Below are 24,801 nucleotides of genomic sequence, written 5' to 3' on the forward strand. Positions count from 1 at the left end.
TTTTTTTTTCAATCCGTGTCAGTGTTCCCGCCAAAACCAGTCTTTCGCGAGTGGAAATTCTGTCAGAAAATATGGCGGACGACCATATCGTGTGGCGAGATATTTCTCTTTTCATTACGGCATGATCTTCAGTCAAGATTTTGTACACTTTTATACAGAGGACGACTCTTTTCAGAACCGTTTCTTGTCACAGTATCCCTTTTTTCTCATGTCTCCCCCTCTGATGGCACCGACACATCTCAACCGCCTGCCTTTACAGTCAAAGTCCTGGTAACAGAGTTTTCTCTGAAACAGAAAAAAAAAACACAAAATATATCAATTGAACTAAACGCACAAATAACACTAAAGAAACGACTCCAACTGACGAAATTCTCACTTTCTGATAACAGAATAATGGTTCCATTAAAATGTTAACATGTTAACATCGATGCATTATGAAACGTTATTACATGTGCAACGCTAGTTCATCTTTATCCGCGGGGCAACCTATATCTGTTATTTCTAAAAACAGAATATATCAAGTTAACGGTTTCAGGCAGACAAACTGCAATATTTCTTGCCATTTGAAACCACTGTCCAACGACTTGATATCCCCAAATATCCACATACATTTTTTTTTAAACAGCGGATAACGTTATATGTTACCCTGTGGTCAAGGTAAATAGCGTTAAACATTGGGACTGAGGTTTTCGATACCTATAACTAGTTGGCCTCATCATGTATATACGGTTCGTGGTTTCGGTCATGCACACCAGGCCTAGGACAACCCTTCTCTTCTGATCTTGATAGCGGCTTAACGCCTGAACACCCCTATCCACGGGAACACCCGCTTTACGACCCCATCCGAAAGGAGCAAACCCTGTACCGTGCCCGCGCGGGACTCGAACCTTTGCTGTCTGTCTGGATCAACTTTTTATTTCATGTAAGCATGTAATGCATGGGAAATACATTGCCTTGGGAAATATTTGTACGCTACGGACACTTTTCCTGGATGAAAACTGATACAGTTATAATTCACATTAATCCAGTATCTATCCTTACATCACGGATAGGGATATCCGTAACATACCCGAATGAAAAATTTCTTTGAAATTTTGCACGGATACGATGCGGCAAGGGATACCCATAGCTCCAGTACCATGGGGATACATTTTAGCGGAGTATTTTGGTCTCCATCTGGGAATCAAGGATATCCGCGATATAATGAATGATACTATATACTACAGATTTTGTTTTTGAACTTTGCACTCTTATGTTATAACTGACGGAGTGCCCTTCAGTACTACGGACCACAGATAGGGAACAAACTCATTGTAGAAGAGAAACAGCATAAACCTGGAGAATGGTTTGTAAAAATGGGCTGCATTGGTTATACGTTTCAGATAATGGTTATGTTGTAGTTGTGGAAGCTTAGACATGTGGGGTCGCATGGCGTAACGCCAGGGTGTTTGGTCCGAAACCCAGAGGTCCCGGGTTCGAATCCGTTGATATGGCGCCGACCTTGTGCCATTGGGAAAGACACTTTACACGATTTCATTGTGTTCTTGTACTTTATCCAGGGGTGCCCTTATAAACCGACCATGGTAGTACAAACCTGGAGTATATACGCTTGGCTAAACAAAAAAAATCTGATCTGAACCGATAGCGATAGTACCATGGGAGTCTCTTGTTGTGGGGTGTTCGCCACGGGGAGTCGTTATTCGAACTTGCCTTTCTGTTAGGACTTTTAATTTTTAATGACAGTCTGGCTTTGAGATATGCCGTGATCTTTTCATCACATGACAACAGTTTATCGTAATCCACCAAGGCCGCAGTTGAGACCAAAAAAAGGTAGAATTAACGGTAGGAATGAAATGTGAAAGATTATGAATGCCAACAATGGTACGGAAAATACAATGTGTATTGTGTTTGCACTTTGCAGATCTAGAGGGACTAGAGGAGAATCATTGGATTTATTTATACCTGGTTTTAAGCTCTTGAGCGTGTTTTCAAACAAAAACAATGCGGTATAGGTAGCATGACGATAAAGTCTTTGGCTCAGAACCCAGAGGTAATAGGTTTGAATCCCCTGCTATGCTCCGATGTTGTGCCCTTGGGAAAGTCAATTTCAGTTAGGGGAGTTCCTCGAATAGGACGTTAAATGGACTTGGAGGTCCCGTGTTTTTTTATTGAGCCACACCTCGAGCACGTTAAAAGACTTTTATTGAACGTTTATTTTCTCGAGCAAGCTATTAGGGTACAGCTTAAAGAACCCACCGCACTTATCGAAAACAGTATAGACCCTTCCAGGTGTGAGTGGATCAATTAAATCTGTCTGGATATACATTTTGCACTTTTCAGGCGATTTACTATGCCATGCAGAACAAGCAAATTTTAATACCCGGTGTCCCCATAAATTCATACTGATGCTGAAAGGTTTATACTTCATATGGTGACAAAATTGCAGCTATCAGCGACAGATGGGACATAACATCATATCGTGAACAAACACTAGTAGACAGGAACGACTCCCACTGTCTGTAGCCCAGACCGCTCTATAATCAAAGAAAATTGAAACTTTCCACTCACAGAGGGCTACCAAATGTAATCAGCAGGGACGGAATGGACACAGATCACTTCCACTGTAAATAGGACAGTGTTGCTAATTGACAAACATGTCCCGCTTAATTGTGATTAACTGCCAAATGAGTCTATGTCGTTTCGACCCAAATTCGAAGAGTACATATTTATTTTGTCTCCGCGTGGAAAGGACATCCTCTACAATATGAGAAGACAGCAATCTTGAACGAAATCTATGAGTATGAAAATATCCCTGAGTTGATTTTTTTCTGTGATCCTTCATGGAAAGAGATTGACCTTCAAAAACAAAATGGCCGCTACGTTTACGACTTGTTTCAACTTCGGGTCAACTTTATATTAGAAAGACGACAAAATATCGCAAAGACTAGTCGGTGAAATCCATGCTGTAGATAGAGTCATCAATCACCAAAAGAGCTGTCAAAACGAGTTAAAATTTCTGAGCAAAGATCAAAGATGAAAACATTTTCCTATCTAGCTGGGATGGCTTGACTGCGTGAAATTGCTATCACCGCCCCCCTCCCCCTGCAAGCTTCCGAAACTTTGATCTCGAGAATAATCGGAAACTTCTTTCCTGCGTAAAAAATCCCGAAGGACAGTGGCAACGTCTTGACTTGAGACTGAAAAGGACTTGTGCGATTCGATTTTAGCAACTCCTACCACCCCCACCCCACACCCCCATTGTTTTTCTACAAATATAGAGCAACGGAACGCCTTGAATCACTAATAAGAAAAAAATGACAAAAAGGTAGATTCAATGTTGAAAGAAGAACAAATATCAATCTTCCGTAGCCCGTGTCTATCCCATGACAACCAGATGCGTTCACTATGTAAACAATTACACAATCAGACCCATTAATATTTGTATAGCGTTCTCAGAAGTCAAGGGCAGGCAAGGGTCGACCACAAGAGGGCTATACTTGGCCTGGCGCAGTCACCAAGATTATATCTTGAATTATTACCACGTGGTCAGGCAATTTTCCAAACCTCCATATCCATAATCAACATTCCTTCCGCTTGAGAAGTCCTTTATCGTGGGTTTAAAAACTTTCAAGTGCCAGACTCGATCTCTTTGGAAGAAGCGTTAAGGATGTCTGGGATTTCCAGCGAGCCATAGTAAGATCATGGATATATTAGAGGTCGTTTCAATGACATACTTTTCTACATTTAGAAGCTGGACCGAAAAGCACTCGCTAATCTAAAGCGTGGCGGGGGAGCATCCATAGAAGTTTCAACATCACTTAACAAAATCTATTTCTCAATGATACGAAAATAAAAATGTATTTTATGATTATGCCCGAATTAACACGCGAAATGAATTCTAACATGCTATCATAACTTTTTTTGCTATTTCTTGAATACGCCAACGGAAGAAAAATATAAGTGTAAAATTTGTAAACACCGTATCTAGCCACAATCTCTTTCTGCTTCGGATTATATTCTGGTTATCCAAAGACTGTCAAGGACGCCTCCTAGGGCATGACTGAATAGTATATTTTTGGATAGTGTGCTTTGGGTCGAGGTTGGGGGAGGGGGCGCACGAGCCATTGTTAGATAACACGTGACCTCTAAAATCTGCTCGGCAAGGACACGACGTCTTTCCGTTTCTTTCTTCTTTATCTCATTGTGATTCATGTAAAGATTTGAATAGTTTTGAAACTTTTGATATTTAGTTTAAGAAGCGAGAAGAAATTGAACTTTTATATACACTTAAACTCTGTAGGTACCACATTCTTAGATCACTTACTGTACTGTACTGAGCTATTTTATAATCTTAACCTGTACTCAGTTTGTAAGAGCATAAACGAACAATTAAAGTCTTCATTCATTCATCAAAACATTGGTCACGGATAGACGCAACTTGTCAGTAACAGTCTACAGGTCACGTTACCAACATCTCGCGAGAGTTAGAAAGACGAGACCAGGTGAGCTCATTCTGTCAAGGTTGCCCATGACGCGTGTCTAATGGAGAAAGGCTATCTTTCTGCACGGGCGAACATGGGTGTTGAGGGACAGATACTTACGTGGTTAAAAGAGCGTTTAAACACTGATAATGGGTGTAAAATATCAATTTAAGACTAGGGTTTCACGTAAGGTAACTAGGGTTATCAGTGACATGAGGATGCTACATGCGCAAACGTTGTATTCATTACACCCTGTACATGTACCTCCGCGTTTCCCTACACTCTGTGGGTTTGTTTGAGGACAACATAACTCGAGAAGCTGTGAATGGCAATGCCTTATATGATTGGGTCGAATAAACTATCAGACCCCCCCCCCCCCTATTGTTTTTTCGGTACTGCAGTAGAACTTTCGATCTTTGTATCTCGTTGAACATGAGATGTTGGACGCCAACCGCTTTGTAAAAATAGGTTCGACGAATGCGTGGGCAACAGAGATGTAAAGAGTTTTTCACAGCTTGATATCCGTGATACTCCTGCTTAAGCAAGTAAAGGAACAACCGTGTTGTCACATCGTGGTTTGATAGACTGGTTTCCAGCCATATTATAGTTCCCTAGCCCTAGTCTCTTCTGCCCTCTCCGCATATACTACGGCTGGATACCAGGCTAGTGGTTTGATGCAAGTCGAAGAACGGTTTCCAACTTTTTCGCAACCGGTAAACTCTTTTGTTGTTGACATGAAGAGTAACGTTATTTGTTTCTTAAGTTGCAGTGTTGGCTCGTTGATTGGTTGGCGGTAAGATTTGATTAGTTTCATAAAATGACTCCGCAATCTTCCGACTAGCAGTTGACAGACAAAGAAAGTCAAAGCAGATGTTGTGGTTTAGAGAAACGTGAGTCCGATATTTGGAGACTGACATTCTAGGTCAGCCATCTCGTCTTTAGATGGACAAGTAAAGGGCAGGAGATGTTTCAATGTAATGTAAGATGGATGAGCATAGATAAAAGGAACATCAGCCAATATTCCTCGTAAACAGCAATGTATGAACGTATAAAGAGATAGCAACAACAAGTGGTGTTCATGCCAAATGTGTCACCTATCATGTTTTGAAGCGGTCAAGAATAGGGCCTGTAGTATTGTGTTGTTGTGTTGTGTTGTGTTGTGTTGTGTTGTGTTGTGTTGTGTTGTGTTGTGTTGTGTTGTGTTGTGTTGTGTCGTAGAATCGTCACTCGTTTACTTGTACATTACAGCAATAAAGGCTCTAACCGTCTAACGACATATGATGTTTTCACAATTTTAATCTGTAATATTTTGTAAGGTAAGAAGGTTTTTGAGGTGAAGCAAAGATGGAATCAAGAATAGGATGAGCAATGTTGTGTTATAGAATCGTACTTGTTTATCTGTGCATTTTAACAGCTAGAGTTTTAACATATGTGTTTTCTCAATTTAGTCCATCGTGCGTAAAATAAAGAAAGATGTCTGTTGGGTTCATCCTCTCAGATAGCAATCACAGCACACACATATCGGTTTCTAACTTTTATCTCCTATTTGTGTGGGGTAAAGAGAGATGTTTGTGGGGGAGGGGGGCATCTCTCGGATAGCGAAGATAGCACACATACATCGTTTTTTCAAGAACGTTATATAAGATTTAACGTCCTAGATTTTAGTAGATCTATATGCTATTCTTGTACGGAATAAAGAAAAAATGTGGGTATCTCCCAGAAAAAAAGTGGCACAACTTCATCCGCGTTTCGTAGTTTTATTGATTATTTTTGTAGGATAAAGAACCTGTGAGGACGAGCCGCATCTCCTTTACAGCAAGGATGACACCCCTTTACCCAGTTAGATAAGATAAGACTTTAGATAGACAGACATTCCTGTGAAGTGAGATTTCCCGACCGGTAAGAGATAAATAAGTTTCCCAGGCGGCAGGTCCGCCAGCCGGGTCCATTACTAGAACTCATTACGGAGCCGGGATGAAACAGATTACGTTATCGGTGGGGAAATGTGGCGAAAATTAGTGGATGGGATGGGATGTGGATGTGGGATGGTGTTGTCACCTCATCTGTGACTCTGAGTATACCAAATCTTTAAAAAGTACCAATGCGGTCTTGTGGTTGAGATTGTTACCTCCGTAAAAACCTCCGTTGAAAAATGGAGGTATAGTTTTTACTCTGCGCGGGGAAATGTGGCGAAAATTAGTGGATGGGATGGACGTGGGATGGTGATGTCACCTCATCTGTGACTACCCATTCAGCATTGTATCTCAGCCAATGAAATAGAAAGTACATTTAGGACCATGTTGCATGGCTGTGTAGAGCACCTTTCCTAAATTGATTAAGCGCACAACATTGTGAGCTTGGTTAAAACGCAAAATGATACTGTAGTTTCAATGTTAAGTTAAAGTTCAAGCATTCCTTTTACTTACCACGCATCTTCTTTTTACAGGTCCGAAGAATCTTGTCCAGTACAGCTCTACACACTCCAGATAATTCCGGCCGCAGTCGCTGTCTCTCGTACACTGCACAATACAAAAAGACAGTCAGTATACGATTTAAGCCATGCTGCAAGTACAGCAAGACTGAAAAACAGTTACGTTATTGTGCTTTGATTAACTTTGTTTTGTTGGGAGAGGGGTGCAAAGATAACGAGCAGATTGTCACACATACATTAGCCCACTATAGCCTCCCGACCTTCTCCAGACACCATGGTTGGGAGTTAGTCGTGAGCAACGTCCTCTGTGGTCGACAGGTGTTCGGTGAGATTGCCTACTAGTTTTTATTAGTCGTATACGCCAGTCGATTATACAAAAAGAGCCATGTAGGTATTGAAAATTGAAAACCAGGAAAATTCAACGTCATATTCTGAATGGATGCCATCAGAGGAGCGAACTTGAGCTAGAATAGGATGGATTCCAGTCTACTCGCAACCGGCAGCGCTGACTATGGTTGGGGATCGGTCGGGAGCTAAGTCGTGGGAAGGTCTTGAATTTGTGACAGACCTTGGTAGGGGAGTGATCGGGTCCGGGAGCAAAATTGTAGGAAGGTCTTAAATGGTTTGGGTTTGACTAGACTTCATTGTGGTAACCCACAGTCCTAACCTTTAGCTACCATGTTGTTCAACCCTGGGGGAATTAAGATCTGGTACAGTTCCACCCTCTCATTTTAGTGACCGAACGTTCCTGGTTATAATATGTCTTTTTGCCATCACCAAACTACGAATCGGCTGTCACAAACTCCGTATAAATCAGGGAGGCACAACCGTAAACCTCTGGAGCAAAGAGGTCTTGAATAACTTCAGTACGGCAGACGACAAAGACCACTCTCTTTTGTAGATTGTATAAAACAATGAGAGAAATATCTTTATAACCATATATTAAGAAAGCTTCCTCACTCTTCAATCTCTTTTAATCCTAACTCTGAATCAAATCCTAAATTTGTCTGGTGTGGCTACGAATTACATAATTCAAATTAAAACGATTGATTACACTCTACGGAAAAGGACACCTTTTACAATCTGCTAATGCCTGGTGTACACTGTAAACTGCAATCACACCTTGTAAACAGCACATTAGATCTCTCAATCAAATTGGTACTAAGTAGCGGTGAGAAAAACAAATAAAGGGATTTGTAATTGCAATACATTGTATAATAGCTAATCTCTAAGCAGATGTTAATTTCTTTAACGGGCCGGTCTTTCAGACAGCAAACTTTACAATTGTACACCCATAACATCTGCTTGGAGATTACCGCATACTATTCCTTATCCATTGCGCGTTCCTAGCGACAAACTAGCCCCCTGGGTCGCCCCCCTCCCCCTGCAGCATGACGCTGCTTATCCTCAATAGGTGGGGCACTGATTAATCTAAACGTGTTCCTTTGTTCACTATGGGTCACGTAGATCAGCCGGAAATCCACGGATAACGATATCTATATCCGTTATCTTTTAAATACGGTTGGGAGAACATGCAAGGTAAAAAGTTGATCTTTCGCAATAAAAATTGCGTCCAGACTGGATCTATTTCACCTGACTTCGCTTCATCATTTAATGGACGTCTTGATAATGAAGCGGGTATCTCGTGCGTTGAAGTACACAAATGGGCTCAATATGGCACAAAGCAACGAAAAACGGAGTACATGCTTTTATTACCACATTAATCTCTTTTTATGACCTTTTTAACCGTTTTAAATCAGTAACAACACTGGGGCTTCTTGTATGGAAACTGAGAGTGAGAATGTGACATTTTGGGCACAGCCATTTTGTTTGGTTCATCTGGGCCTCAAATGCATGCAAATTAATGCGTCGCAAGTCAACGTGACTGCAAGCCAGGGGAAAGTGTCGCAAATTCGCAAAGTTGGCACAATTTTCTGGCGCAATTTGGCTTACACCACCTTCTGTTTTAAGGTACAATCGACGGAGCAAAAATTGTACTGCTGTACTTTCGTGTATTGTTTTCTTAGTTTTTGATATAAGAAAGTAAAATCATGGCCAAATGAATCATCAATAGACTATAGTATAGTATAGAGTGGACACGAAATCATGACCAGTGACCACAAAGGCAAAACATAATGTGTTTGACCTTTCTTCAAATAAAAGCCTTTTTTACAGAACGATTTATCTTTAGACAAACAAGTACTTTTAGCCTGAGTATCATCCGTATTCTACCGGGGCTCCTGTAGAAATAGGATGGTACTCAGGCTAAAGTACTTTGACAATATGATGAAAGCAATAAGTGGGTTCAAATGGACAATACGGTTGTCATTAAACTAGTTTAAAGGACATATTATAGTACCTGTTAATTGAAGACCTGGTAAAAATTTCCTCGTTTAATGGCATAAAGAATACAGACAATAACAAAGATTCCTTTTGGTTTTATGATGTACAAGATAATTGTAATTGGTCAGGGTCTACAGCGTTCCTCGTGTAAAAACATCGTGAAAGTCACCGAATGACCACCTGCTGACAGCCGCCATTTTGAACGACCTGTGGGCGGGCAAGGTCACCGGAGTTCAGAATCAAGGGCGGCCATTTTGAAAGACGGGAACAATCAACAGCATTCATGTAGACCGACGTCATACATCAACTGTTTGTCCCCAAGGCACACAGCATCTGTAAAGACAAGTGAGGCTCTTCTAGTGATGACAGAAACAGGCGTCTTTCCGTCGTTACATTCTTATAAGGTGCTCATTAAGTGCTCACAAGGCACACATGGGGGAGGGCGTGGTACTGACTGTAATTCATGTGTGGGCTCCAGAGTATCACAATGATGTCAATCACAGACGATATGATCTTTATGGTTCACGAGTTATCAAACAAAAAATCCTCGTCGATGAGAGTCGAAATTCCAAATCCTAAACTTTAATTCCTTTCTTGATGCGTATTCTGTCTATAACGTTAACTGTGACAGTTCTGAATGGGGCCTGTCTAAAACGAACCAAAACCGAAAACCACAAACTATGCTGAACTTGTCTAATGTAGAATTGATATGCGGAAAAGAACACAAAGTGTTGGCCTCTTTCTTGCTGTGTGGTGTGGTTTTGGGTTGTGCTTATAAGCAAACTCTTTGTTCCCATGATTTGATAACTGATACAATATGAAATCAGGAAAACATTCTTCAACAAAAATCTCCGATAAAAAGAAAATCTTCAGGGAAAACAGCATTCTTAGATAAATAGTTGCCAACGTTGCCATAGAAACTAAGGAACCCAAGCACAAACATGTCTACAAAGAAAAATGGGACTCCAAAGGGGGCGTACTCGTACACGTACTTATGCTGTACGGGTCATTAAAGAACCAGTGGTGTCCCGACATAATGCGTGTGCGTTATGCAGCTGCCCTGTGTTTTCTTTCTCTTGCAAGAAAACAAAAGCAGAGAAGAAAAGACAACGTCTTTCTGTGACAAAAGATACGGAGATGTGCACATGATTGGCTTAGGCTCAAATTCGGTTATTTTTTTTTAAATAAAATGCATTCGGGAAGTATTAGCGACTGTTGCACGTTTTCTGAAAAGAAGGGGGGGGGCGAGTATTAGCGATCGCACACATATCGTATAGCCTGAGTACCATCTTCCATGGCTGGCTCATTCATTTCGCTTGCTAAACCACGGAGGAGGTTAAAAACTCCTCGGTCAAATAATAGATTAGGCTTTCTTTCTTAACATTTTCCCAATTCCACCGACACCATATTGTTTACTTTTTTTCAAGTATCTGCAAATTTGAATAATCTCTACAAATACGTTTCAAAAAGACCTCCCAATTCATGCCTACTTCAAAACTATGGTAAGTATAATCCTAAATACGAGCCGTTAGTCTTAAAACGTTTGCTTGACTTGTAAAGCAAAGCCGGAATACATAATTTTGTTTATAGGAAATATCTCGGCAACGGTTTTAACGATATTTGGGTGGTCCTACTAAAGTGCTAGCTAGACAACTATCTGATAACGTTTTGGTTTCTATTCAGACGAGGCTTAAGGTGTATCTCAACAGGTGTGTTTGGAGTTAAGGGTGAATGGAATTTTCCTTGCGTACAGTCTATGGAAAATTAGTCTGTTTGTGTTTACGATAATAGGTGCTAAGAATGCATGGGAATTTTCTACACCGATATCAAAATATTTGGGCACATCATGCAAGACTTTAAATCCAGCTGGAGATTTCAGATAGGCTATCTCGGATTTAGGTCCATTCCCACGTTTTGTATGGATTGTAAATTGCTGTTGAAATACATTTGTTTTCTGAATAAACTGAGTAAAAAGACTATTGTAAACTGGTAATCAGACGCAAAACGTTAGATGGGCTACTATAACAACATCTACGCGCTCTGTTTTTCTTTGATTTGTCAATATAAAAGTCCAGCTGAAGCCCCTGTCGCGAACGTCGTTCGACAGGCGTGCGACAGTCTGTGGTAGACTTGGATAAGTCGAATAACATTCGGCTGTCTTGTACTAGGTCCTAAAGTTCCTATATATGTCCTAAGAAATAACTATTGGCTCTGTTATGACCTAAATGTACAAGCATGTGGATGTGGCTTATACAAGGGGCACAGTTCTAAACCGGGCTGGTTGTGGGAGCGGAAAAGAAAACGTATTTCAACAGATCCAAACAAATTATGCTCATTTTTTTCATGCGTAATTGTTTAACGTTTTGTGCATTGATGATGATTTTCTATCATACGTTTAGTTCCCGTAAACTACCCGGCCGGGCCCCGGTAGGAAATGTGGCCCTAACACCGACCAGTGACATCTGGTAGACACTCTTCCTGATGCCCTGATAACTTCATATAATTACGTACTATAATTTCATGCACATCGAAGCTCTATAGGACCACGCTTTCATGACAAACTTTATAGACAACAAAGAACACGTTATCAACGGATGTAGACCTCAAAAGTTCTTTAATTGTGTCACGGCATTCTTAAGATCTTCGAAGCTTCCTTATCCGGTTCCACCTGCTGCCGCTCCTTAATCGTTCTCACCTGTATAAACTTAAGATCTGTGTCAGTGTTGATGTGTATCATTCCTGAGATGTGGCGCACTAGGTAAATACACAAACACCACAGAAACAAAAACAGTCGAGGAAACCCAGGCTACTAATTAAAGAACTTTCCATGATGTCATATCAGATAGCGGAAAACGTTTTCCCATAATTAGAAATAAGACTCGAAGAATCTGATACTATTCGTTTAAAGTCTATTTTCATTACGCTAAATTTCTAAATGGATCTCCAAGATATTGATTCAAAGTCAAGTATCATTGAAGTTAAAACGAGGGTGAAAAGGGACAGAACGTTTATATGATAGATAGATATATACAATGTATATATATACAGTCACACTCACAAAAGTCTTGGAATGACGTAGACCAAAGCAAAGGCATTGTATAGTACTTTCACATTGTCTGATAATGGTACAAGTCACCAGTTTGTTGACTAGAAACATATGTTCTATAACCGTTCGATTTCCTTGTATGAAGAACTTTATTGCACGACAATTGTACATGGTACAAAGTATGGCAACAACTATTACATAAAGTACAAAATAGAGGTATAGGATAAAGCTTAACATCATAGTAAACATAACAATAAGGGCTAATATGCATAATTCATTCATATAGTATCATAATGAAGTAGGCTAATAATTAGCTTCAGTATTCTTTCTAATAGCAAAGCAGTCCTTGATATATTTGCCTATTTTCGCATTATGGGAGTTCTGACATCTAAATAAATGTGCAAATCTGTCTGTAGCATCGAGTCTTTTGAAATATGTTGTACTTGCTTCGAGAAACGTGAATAATTCGTTGCGTAAACTAGCGTATCTAGAACATTCTATTAATTGTATCAGTTACCTTCTCAATGGTTTGTTTACTAAACAACAATTTGTGCTCATTATCTTTGCGCGTCATCACTTCTGTTGCACCTGTTATCGCCCGTAGTTAACCAGGAATTTTCAAAATGGCGGAAGTGTCACTGACCGTATTTATCCCACTACATGGGGTCTTGAATGACTGTACAAAAAATGTCAGCAATGCCGACATAACTTCATCTATCTTCCGTATAGACGGTGACAAATGTTCGGATTTGTGTAGAACCGGAAGAGGTTAAAACTGAAAATTCAAGATGGCGGCCGGGGGTGTCTAAGTGGTGATTATGCGGTTGCCCCTCTTGACTTCTGTGTGAAATAATACCCCTTGAGAGCTCATTGAAGGACTTTTCCTAAGTGGGGACTTTGTGTGGAGACAGATATAATTGATATGGAGAGCCCTTAACCAGATTAGGTGCCATTTTAACATTTACCAAACTAGAACAAAGTTCGGGGCCGAAGGCCGACGATGGAATTGCAGTACAAAATTTCACACCATGTGATGTTGTGGAGATGTCATACATCTGAAAAAAGGGATGAAGAAATTCTAATAACTAGTTATCCTTACTGAAAACCACTGTAATTTCGGCTTTTTAAGGCTATGGTTAGCTAATGTTGTAAATGCCATAATTGTATCTTGTCAGTCATAATGGCATGGTATCGCTGCACACCGCTTTAAAGGTAATCACGTTGTGTGAAACTCCATAACATAGTTAAAAGAGATTCGTTTGGGGTCAGGTTCAAATGAAAAGATAATACCGATGGAAGATATCAAAGCATTTCGTATTTAGTAATCAATACACGTGGTGCTAATGACAATGATGACGGTAATAAATCTACGGCTAATTGGGTGACACGGACAAACAATTGAGAGCAAAGTAGTATGCAACTACTCTAGTCTTATTTGGTTCGACTTCTTTTTCTGAAACAGTTCAACGGTCCACTTTTCTGTAATGTGTGGGTTCTCCCACTGCTTTGTAATACTGACACATATACATGGCCCCATTTAAGTGATTAATGAGTTTTTGAAAGTACATATCTAACGTTACACTTCGGTTAGCCAACTGCCAACAATTCCCGTCATCCCTCCCGCGCCATTCAAATATCATCCATTCAATGGTGACAAAAGAAGGCAAGCAGGTACTTTACAAGCAGAGGTTTGGCTCCGGCTGTTTTTGTCGTTTTTTAGGCGTTTTAATGGGGTTTCTATTTTGTACCGTTTTGTTGATGTCTAGCGGCCTAACAGGGGCTAACGTCTGCTTGGAGGTGACCGAGAAATAGTTTCGGTGGAGATTTCATCGTCTCATTGATTCTTTTGTCATTATCTGTATCTAAAAATTGCCTTGTTGAAAACAAGTTCCCTTACCAGGTGGTGCATTTGGTGGCGTCCATCTCCGTTTCAAAAGCCACTGGACCACACAATTTTGCGCAATCGCTGAAACAGTGGTCCAGTCCACGGGTAGTGATGGGTTCTACTATATGTATATTGGAAAGTATGGAAAATGCCGAGTGCTAGGTAGAGAAATCAGTATGTACCATTTTGGCACGAGTCGGTACTCACGGCATACCAAATGCAATTAAAGCGAACACTCTACTAGTACTCACTTGGAGATTACCACATTTAGAAATTGTGCTGTGCCACAATTAATGTAAATTGTATGTGTTCAAAACATTGAACCACCGTAGCTTTGACATTTGAAACGCGTATGCACATAACATGTCAATTCTAAAGCCAAAATATACAATAAGTCGAAGTCACTAAGTTTTATTTGTGGCCAAACAGCTTTGTGGCTAAACTCCTGACCTACATACTTACACAAAAGCTTCTCACTGTAGTCTAGTCAATGTCCTTCCCGCGCCTGATAGTGCATAAGGCGACGCCCATCTCCGTTTCAGTAGCCCTGGGCCACACAACATTCTGCACTCACTACAGCAGGGGGCTAGTCCACTGGTAGTAGTGTGTGTTCAACTTCCATACTCTTTCCCGAATGCTGAGTGCTAAGCATGCAGGGAAAGCAGCATGTACCATTTTTAAAGTCTTTGGTATGATTCGGCCGGGGATCGAACTTGCGACCTACCGAATGCATGTCGAACACTCTTCCCACTTGGCCATTGCACTGGTTTTAAAAACTGTAAACACATCTATAAGCTGATTCGCAAATAATAAAAAAAGTGTCAAAGTTGCCCATAAAGTCTTATCTTTCTTTCCGATTGCCAAATACGTGTGTGTCTAAAACTACGTCGGATATAAGACAACACCGTAGACGCTAAGGAAATGCCGAAAATTCGTAAGATGCAATGGTATACAACTACTGCTTGATAACAAAAAGTCTGCCCCTTGCTCCTTGCTCACAAAGAATGGGCAAACCGTATACGTAGGCATATCCATCAATACAAACATACATGGATTGAATGAGAGCAAAAATGCTATCCCCTGTAATTACTTACTTGAGGTACGACCAGTGAAAAATGCATGCCCTTTGGCTATTTTTTACGAAGAGTGGGCAAAGTAAATAGTTCAGACACTACGTACGCATATGTATCAGTAAAACATATACGGATTGAGTGAGAGCAACTTTTATCCCCTTTAATTATAGACTAGATCTAAAAACGAAAAGGTATGCCTCTTGGCTATATATTTTACAAAGACTGAGCAAAGTAAATAGCTCTAGAGATGTGCATGTCTAATCGCACTAATATATATGGATTGATTAAGAGAATCTTTTATTCTTGCTAATGATATACCAGAGGTACGAGAGAAAGCAACAGGTCTTTTTCGTCGTTACCGGAAAGATTTTCACTTAGTAATTATCGTTAATGAATAGTTAATAGCTTAAGTCGTAGGCTTAAGAAATCTTGAATGTCTTGAGGCAGTGTTGGGTAGACAGGGGGCCCGAAAAGTGATGACCTACTACGAACTCATGCCGTGTGAGACAAAAAACCGTACATGTCTGAACTCCTTGTTTTGTACACAGAGCTAAGTCTGTTTTCATTAACACTTGATGATAACTTCTCACCTTAGAGGAATTGCCGTAGTGAAGAAAATATGTGTGGTATGTATGGTTTTAGACAGGCGTCATAAGTTTCAGGAAGTCTATGGTTTCCTGAAAGATGTACCATTGGTTAGATGACTCATATTTTGGTGTTGTATGTATCATGAACCGTACATGCCAAGAAAAGATTATTGCCTCCGGGAAGAAAGGTCATCTCCAGTGAGGGTACTGTGTTTGGTTGTTTTGCGTGTTCGCACATATAACTCAGGAGACTTTTGGTGTATATTTATGAATCGGTATGCGGGTAGTTATTGAAGTCTAAAAGAAATGGTCACTTTTGGGCTCCCTAGCAGCTTTTCAGGTATACTGCTACGAAAGTTGACACCCCTTCCTGAAAGATGTGTGGTATAGTCCACACACAGCTTGTCTCTCGGCGAAGTCAATGACTTGTTGAAAATCAACTGTAACAGCGCACGATAAGGCTCTGGCTATAGCTTTCAAAATTTACAAAAATTCTCAAATATTTCATGGAGGTGTATGAGACATTCAACTTATTGTTGGGTGATGCTTTTTTCGATTAGTCTATCTACATGCATATTCGTCGTTCACACACGCTACTAGTATAACATGGATTCTATAGGAACAGGTTCAGTATAAATCTGGTCTGAAGTACAAGTCAAACCAAGAAGACGATATGATGACTCAAACATATCTTTAAGTCTTCCAAGGACGTCTTCATACTTTCTTAAAGATGGTAATGCGATTCTTCAGACTTGTCATGTTATGATGTCCTTAGCCTTATTTCGAAGATGTATACTCAAACTGAGTGGTATAATAAGATGCCAAGACATATCTTAGTTTCTTTGACGCAAATAGGAGTATTTGGTTACGTACTTTATGGACTATAGACGACCGCCATGACAACAGAAGTCACGTGGATGCGTTCCCTACGTTCTTGTATATGCATAGTCCATTAGAACAAAGTTTAACTTTTCGTAACCCATCAGAACTATCAGCATGATTTAGAAAAAAAAGGCAGAAACCGGCCAATGGTCAATTATTTGCCAGAGAAGATCTATATCTGCGTTTTTGTGTGAATTTCTTTAAGCCTCCTTGTGCACTCAGCTGCGTATGGACTATGCCACAATTCTTTCAGGGAGGGGGTGTCAACTTGTAACGCTGCAGTACCTGAAAAAGCTACTAGAGATCCTCAAAGCGACCACATATGATACTACTGCTATTATAACTATTATGATCACTATTCACAATCAGAAATTCATACAAATCCATCGAAATGAAGTGACAGGTTTGATCACACATACGCAATCAGAACCAGTATCCCCATGTAGAGCCTACCGTATATCGTGTTTGTTAAAATACGTAAAGACGGTTTAAGTTAGTGTTTGATTAAAACACACGGTATTTACACAAGACTTGTCGGAGGTCACCGGGGTTGTGTTGCAGGCCTGGAGGGGCTGGGCGAACCGGTCACGTTTATTTGGGGTACAACAAGTGTAAACAGAGCCTGACCTAGCTTTGACTTTGTAGAAAAAAAACTTACAGAGTCAACGAGACAAGAAGGGTGGGTGAATAGGTCATCGAAGTATTGATTCGTCCGATGAGCAACTGCCCCCCTCCCCACATCACATGAACTATTACAAATAACAATTGGATGCATTAAAGAGCCTGACAACTTTGACATTGTAGAAAAACTTACAGAGTCAACTAGGCAATCAAGAAAGGTGGGTGAATGGGTCATCGAAGTTTGATCTAATGGGCAAGTGCCCCCCTCCCCTCCCCACATCATTAGATATGACAACAACAAAAACGTAATGCATGCACAACAATTGGACGTATGGCAACTTCTGGTATACTTCTATCAGACTGAAATATTGCATAGTATGGGTTGAGTCTATATACTCACTCTACGATGGAATATAACTATCTAATATATACTCTCCTATACATTTATAATACATGGATTATCATATGTCAAGTATAATAACGCGTGTCACACGCTGTATTGAGCGATATTCATCTAAGTGGAATAATTTGTTCTAGGTCATGTCACCGGGCCCCCTACTATGAATCCTTCGGTGTTCCAACCCACCCCTCCCCGCAGGACTTTTATCGACCTTCTGGTACGAATTTCCGCCCAAGCTGAAGCCGTTTTTTGCTAATGCGTTCCGTCCTGTTTACAGATAAAACAGGTGTCAATCTTACATGTCAGTCCTACAGGTATGAGGCCGTTTGTACCTACCGGCCCCCTCCCGGCATCTCTTCGGGGGCAGGTCTACCCCACCCCGAGACGGCCCCTGCTTTTTTACGGTCCACCTTTCTCGAGACGATAAAGATATCAGGAAAAGAACTACTTTTGCAGATGTCAGAAAAGGAGATTCATGTGAAGGAGGGGTCCGATCTTTTGAGAAATATCTTGTTTGCGACAATCATCATAGTCTGACACAAGGTACCTTCACCAAAAACACGTGTTTTTTTCTGCTCGCAAAAATATCTTGTGCCCCCTGTCCACTAGAGTCTATGCTGCGACCAAAGATTTGTACATTCTTTTACGTTGTGTTTTGTTTATTGTTTCATACTTCTACATCTTGAAAATATCATTTTTCAGTCCTGGGGTCTAACTCGACTCTAAGAAATAAGCTGCAGAAAAAAAATGTTCCCTAATACACAACTTATTTTGGCTGTCACGCGAGAAAAAAAACGACAAGAGCTTTCCCTCCAATGTCCCTCCAGGATTTCTTTTTGTACCCCCATGCCCCCGAAGCGACAAAAACACAATTACAACTCAGTCGGGTAGAAACCGCATTTCTCTTTTAAACCTGCTCATTTCTTATGCACGACGTGTGCTGGTGTCTACCACACACAACGCGTCGTCTAAGATTTAAAACTCGTTAGACCTCCTTTGTGCTACCACCCTTTTCTCTGCGCACTTGCGAAGTTCAATCCTATTATTTGGGGTAATTTTCTGAGGCGGAGACGGCCTTTCAATGTTTAACCGTAAATAGAGGTAAATGCAAGATGGTATCAGTGGCGAGAGGTGACCTGTCTTCGCCTAAAGCAAGCACATCAACAGTGGAGTGTGTGCCTAGATATGTACCGTAGAAAGGAAACTATTTGGGGTCAAGGATTACGGCAAACACTTGGGTGTTGACACGACACCCTCGATGGCGTTTTGATGAGAATCTATCGGCTTTTGATCCACTTCGCTGTCGCTTTCGACAAAATGGTTTTTCGCACGTACCTTTTATCGACTTGTTGAGTGAAACGTTTTAGAGCTAATTTGGGCAGTCGTGTTGTTGATCTAGCTCTTAAGGTTCAATTGCCTATTTGCGTCTCATATTTAAACTATTACCGTTTCTATTGCCCTTAATTGCTAGGTAATGGCATCCTCTTTCGGTCACTTTTGTCGTAGTGTGTCGTAAGATTGTTGTAGGACTGTCGTAGCCCTGGTCGTAGTCGTAGTCGATGTCGTAGAATTTTAACAGGCTGTAACAGTTGGATTTTGTACGGCAAATACAGGACGATCCCAAGAATGCCCTCAGTTTTATCGTACGACGGTCCTACGACAAACGTGATCGGAAGACTCTAACATTGTGTATGCTTTATGACAATGCGTGTAGACCACGGTTAGGCAATTGTGGTTACTATGCGGGCGGCCTCAACACCACTCTGATCTTTCACCTTACTTAGCCGCGAGCTACAATATCTTGGCAACGAACCGGTGTGTTTCCCTCACGTAATAAAGAAGCACACACAAACACAAATCGTCCAGAATTCTTTCGCGATACAATCTTTGTAGCTCCTTACCCTCAAGCCCTCTATCCGAACATGTTGCCGTTTTTATGTTTCGAGAATGTGGTGTCACAAACGCACAGTTTCCCGCTACAATATCTTGGCAGCCAGTGTGTTTTTCTCGAGAATAAAAAAGAAGCACACACACACACACACACACACACACACACACACACACACACACACACGCACACACACACAAATGGTTGAGAATTCTATCGCGATACCATCTTCGTACCTCCTTTAACCCTCGAGCCCTCTTTCCGAACATGTTGCCGTTTAGAGTTTTGAGTATGCGGTGTCACAAACGCACGGTTTCCTGTAGCTGCCCGTTTAGTCATGCCCTGTAATTTTAAAGAGAAGAACTTGTCTGCGAGTTAGGAAACCTGTGATTATGACTAAGCGTGAGTAGAAGATTTAGTCTGGACTGACTTTGGGTGAAACAGCGACATCCTGAAACGTTGTTGTTGCACTTTGCGGAAACAGAAGCAAATTGGTCTCCGCGGGTGTCTGTGTAGGTTTTCTGTATGTCCTTCAACGGGCGGTAAACCAAACCATACGCAACAGTTGCTCCAAATGATACGTTAGACACCGAAGGGGAACGTAAGCTAGCATATGGCGGGGGAGGGTCCCCAAATACCTCTTAAGGGACCCCTCGAGAGGTGTATCATTAAACTACTGGAAGATATGAATTAGAGTGAAATGAATTTTCCCTCCATCCACATAGCTCTACAGTTAGGAAATGCCGACCTGTCAACACGTGGAGCACATAGTGGCTAACAGATACACGGATAATGCAATGAAGATGTGCACGGCACTAGGGGATGACCATATGGGGTGCGGATACCAAAATGTCGCGAGGAAAGGGGTTCTGAACTTCTCCGTAGGAAGCCCTCGCAGGGGGTATACAGAGATATGGCACACCGATACGGAAAAGTCTGGCAAAACAATCGGCGATTTGCATCATTTCTTGCCACTGTTCCATGCATAGCCGTTGGTGGTAGTCTCGCTCATATCCAAGCAGATGTTAGGTTGGTAACGTTTTCTGACGTGGCAAGCGAGTGTCCCTCAGTTTCTCAGAAACCGTTACGATATTCCACCCACACACATCTGCTTGTAGATTAGATGCTAGTTTGCTTTTTATACATGTCCAAAATTAGTATATGGGAGAGACAAAGTTTACAAGGTCGTCTGTTTCTACCAGTCAATTAGTCAAGCAAACTTACAGCGTGTGCCAGAACCAAGGAGCTTGCCAAAAACAATAATTCTATTCCTTATATGATACCGTAGAGCGCGTGAGCGTCTTTCTGAAAATTATTGCGAAGCGAGCCTAGGGGGAAAGTTAGTGTAAAACTATTGGGTTTAACATAAGAGGTGTTTATGGCATCTTCATTAGTTTCTAAAGGCCTGTACTTAAGAGCGGTTGGAGGTCGATAAAAGTGGGCACACAATGCGATGTCGCCGCTGGCGTATTTTTGATGACAGGCGATGTTTTTCAGGGGAAGAGGGATCCCGACTCTGCGGTAGTTTGGATCGGGGTCGCCGCGGATTCGTTCCGGAGATCTCTCGTGGAAATCAGGCGTGTCTTCTACAAAACGTCGGTCCCTCTGTCTTAAAAGCTCCGACCGCCTCGCGGGGTAGACATGCATAAATCCCAGCGCATATGCGACTATGAAAGGATGTACTGAATTATACTGAAGTTGTGAATGCGACTTACCGAGCTCCAAAATCCCCTTTTGACGACGCTTTTAAGAACCTCATTATTCCTCGTATCTCGTCTTTCCTGTAGGAACAAAGAGAGAAGAAGGGGTGATATTCGTGCTAATTACCACTGACAGTAACTTGGGGATTATGCAGGCATTTCGCTAAATGGGAACTCAATCTCTAACGTTTCCCCGGAGATTCTAAACCCCGAGCGTGCGGACACGGGAGCTACATGCGGTAGCAGGGTATGCCTAGCCCCGAAGGCGTTTCCGAAACGTTACGCTAACGTCAAATAACTTAAATACTCCAATTTCTCTCTGTCAATGCACAGAATCGTGGCAGCCACACGACTTGTTGGTGTAGAAAGTTTACGAATTTTTTAAGGGGAAGATTTTCTTTTTTCTCTATATTTTTTTCGGGAATATCTTATCAGAGGTAAGGGGTGTTGACACAGGGGACCGGGCCGGTCCTTGTCATGACGGCCGCAACACGCGAACAAGCCCGGAGGGACATCTCCTTTTTCGGGCCTTCCTCTGTCAGGGCGGCGACACCAGAGTTCAAACCTCGGCCCTACCGGATCGAAATAAATACGCTCCCGTCTCAAACAACCCCGGGTGTACCATTGTTACTCCATGCTGCGCTATTTTTCTCTGCCTCAGTCCCTCCACTGTCATACGGACAACAGTAAAAAAAGGAAACTACACGCCAAAAAACGCTGTTGAATATATATAAACCAAGACCGGGAGCTCTGCCTAGACTTTTTATCAATAAACATTTACCAACCAAAACATGCCGATACCGTGCAGCGACGCAGGCCAGCGCCTAAAACAAGCAAGCAATGTTTAAATGTGTTCTCATCGAGATTCGAACCCGTGTGCGTACGTACCTTGACGCTAAGCCCCATGATAGTATCCGCAAGCAGTGCCAAAATTAGGACTGTTGTTATCCAAGTCGGTAAGGAATTCATGGTAGGAGTGAAAACGTCAGGAAGATGAGATGCCCATATATACACACTGGTGTAACCTCGCCCGCGACTTGCCCTGGCGCGCGGCGCTTTTCTATGTACACCGCCGTATACTTGACATATGTCTACTACAGCCCGGGTCACGTGACTCGCTACCGTACCTCGCTTTAGATTAACAGCGTCAATTTTTCACGGTAGACCGCCTTCCGAGCACACGACACACAGCTTTGATACTATTCATGCAATTCTTAAATCATAAATAGTCTCCCAATACCATACAAACATAACTTGTTAGAAAACATAGCAAACGTCAAATGTTCCAAGACCTGTTGGACAACATTGTAGCAAAGTTATGCCTCAAAATATTGCAAAAATATGAAGATGTACAGTAGCGTCCCGATAGTAAGACGAAGGACGGAGCAGTGTTCTTAGACTGCTACTGAGCATGCTCAACATAGCCTATCCTCCAGGCCATGGCAGGGTCTGTACGTACCTTATGTATTGCCTACTATATATAACAGGTACCCCTACCCCCTATACAGACCTTTCTAAACACACAATGAATGAGAAAAGACAATCCAAAACAATCGCTGAGTATTGTAAGTAGGGGTGGTCCACAAATGACTAATTCAAATCTTACTGAACAAACTTTGTTTAACATATTCATGACCACGACGTGCAAGTGAGAGCCGGCAACGAGCAACCTCCGAGACTAATCGAAAACAACAACAACGATAAACAATTGTGTCAATAGTTAATTTGATGACAACACTTTCTGGTGTTGTAATCCCCAAAATCCAGTTAGTGGGCCGTTCTGGAATCGTGATACAGACAATGGGGTCTTTTTATCAGAGTACGGGACCGAAGCAATCCGTTTAAAGGGGGTTATGAATATGAAAATATGATAAAGAAATTGTCTGAGGCGCCAATTCTTTCGTGTCGTCTGATTTTGTGATGGATCGGGGTTGATTTTGCTGGTGGTATCATCGGGAAAAATTCTCACGGTGATTTTTTTGTGAGACACCTCCCTTTCTATTTTTTTGTCACCTTTCTATTCTAGTCTCTAACAAAAAGCTTGGGTTTCTTCTCCAATCATGGCTTGAAAATATGTCAGTAAAGAATTAGCGAACCCATCGTCTCTTATCGTCTTTTTGTGTAGTACCCACCAATCCTAAGTATTTTTCAATAGCAAGTACAATTACCCCCCCCCCCCCCTTCCTTAGAGTGAAATCCTGGTGAATCAAGGAGCTTTTATTGGGTGAATGAACTAAAATTGCACCACAATCGTACGTCGACAACTGCTTGATAAAAATACTACAGTACAATGATAATCTGTCCTACATCTAGAACTACAGAATGTTGTCGATAGCAGTACCTATATGAAGTACATTATGGATGATTTGGTCCCCTTTTTTGAAGAAGTACAAGGAAATTGACCTATACAGGCGTTATATGAGTTGGGCGGGATATACAGTACATGAAAATATGACGATGTCTCTGATCAGTAATGAAACTGCGCACACTGTCGTCTGAAATCGTGTCAGACGATATTTGTCTTTCCTACCCTAGAACCTGACCTACCCTCTCGTCACCTTTGGGATCTACATAATACCGCTGGGTTCGGCCCTCCCCCTCCCCTTGAGCAAATTCATTATTTATCAGATCATCAGACGACAATGTTGCACTTTGGTCCTAATCGACCCAATTGTTGAATTTCCCACAAGAAAAGTAGAGGCTCGTTTTCGATTGGAGTTGGCGGGAAATTCTTCGTCGCTGTGAAGAGTGATTCATCTTGTATTTCCTCAGACAGACGGCGCAGGAAGTGGTTACGTCATAATCAGACGACTTTTTTCTTCTACATTTCCAGTCAGCATAGAGCTTAAACTGTATACATATGCATGCATTGTAGGCATTTATTTTGAGAGGAAATGACACTAAAATATAGAGTTTTCAGCTCTTTAACCTGTTGAACGTTAGATAAACTTGATCTTGAAAATAACGGAATTCCCATACAATCTACTTTTGTCTTTTCCAATCACGGTAACTATGACAGAATATAAACGCACCGTTTTAAGACCTATTAAACCGCCTGCAACTGACCTGGAATGCCGAGAATGCATCAAGTCGTTCTAAATCAAGTTTGGATTGATTGGAATTGATCCAGTGACCCTGAAAATACATCCATTCATTATTTACAAAAGCGAGCTTTTTCAGTGTAAGGAAACTCCTAAGTGTGTCTCCTTCTTGAAACCGATTAAAGCTTTCCTGTCAAAAGTTGTTGAGACTGACACGAGGAATATTGTAAGAATTCAAAAATGATGAAATATTGGCTTCAACGTCCACTAGCTTGAAGCTCAAGCCCAAAAGCATATGTCAACGCTTGTCCTCAAGAAGCCATTTGACATCCATGTCTTTCAACAGGCCTGTTCTGCTCTCCAGTTGCAAAAGGTTTCGAGTGACTTATTTTGATATACGATCTCTCTAGATGTTTGCCATAG

General features: G+C 41.4%; 1 protein-coding gene across 4 annotated transcripts in view; it reads right to left on the reverse strand.

Moving 5' to 3' along the window:
- LOC118412122 overlaps window positions 1-24,801 on the reverse strand; it is a 44,659-nt gene continuing 19,858 nt past the window's right edge. The window contains exons 1-4 of one of the 4 annotated variants that reach the window (XR_004830728.1): window positions 22,123-22,144; window positions 21,353-21,418; window positions 6,908-7,000; window positions 1-285 (exon numbers count right to left, since the gene is read on the reverse strand). Coding sequence is in view for 2 of the 4 variants with exons in the window: in XM_035814766.1 (XP_035670659.1) it covers window positions 172-285; window positions 6,908-7,000; window positions 21,353-21,418; window positions 22,226-22,306 (354 nt within the window). In the remaining 2 variants the exon portion in view is untranslated. Of the gene's footprint in view, window positions 286-6,907; window positions 7,001-21,352; window positions 21,419-21,959; window positions 22,029-22,122; window positions 22,145-22,225; window positions 22,424-24,801 lie in introns of those variants that run through there. The other 3 variants (XM_035814766.1, XM_035814767.1, XR_004830727.1) reach the window with 3 other exon arrangements.

Source organism: Branchiostoma floridae, chromosome 3 (assembly GCF_000003815.2).
Source record: "Branchiostoma floridae strain S238N-H82 chromosome 3, Bfl_VNyyK, whole genome shotgun sequence".
NCBI lineage: Eukaryota > Metazoa > Chordata > Leptocardii > Amphioxiformes > Branchiostomatidae > Branchiostoma > Branchiostoma floridae.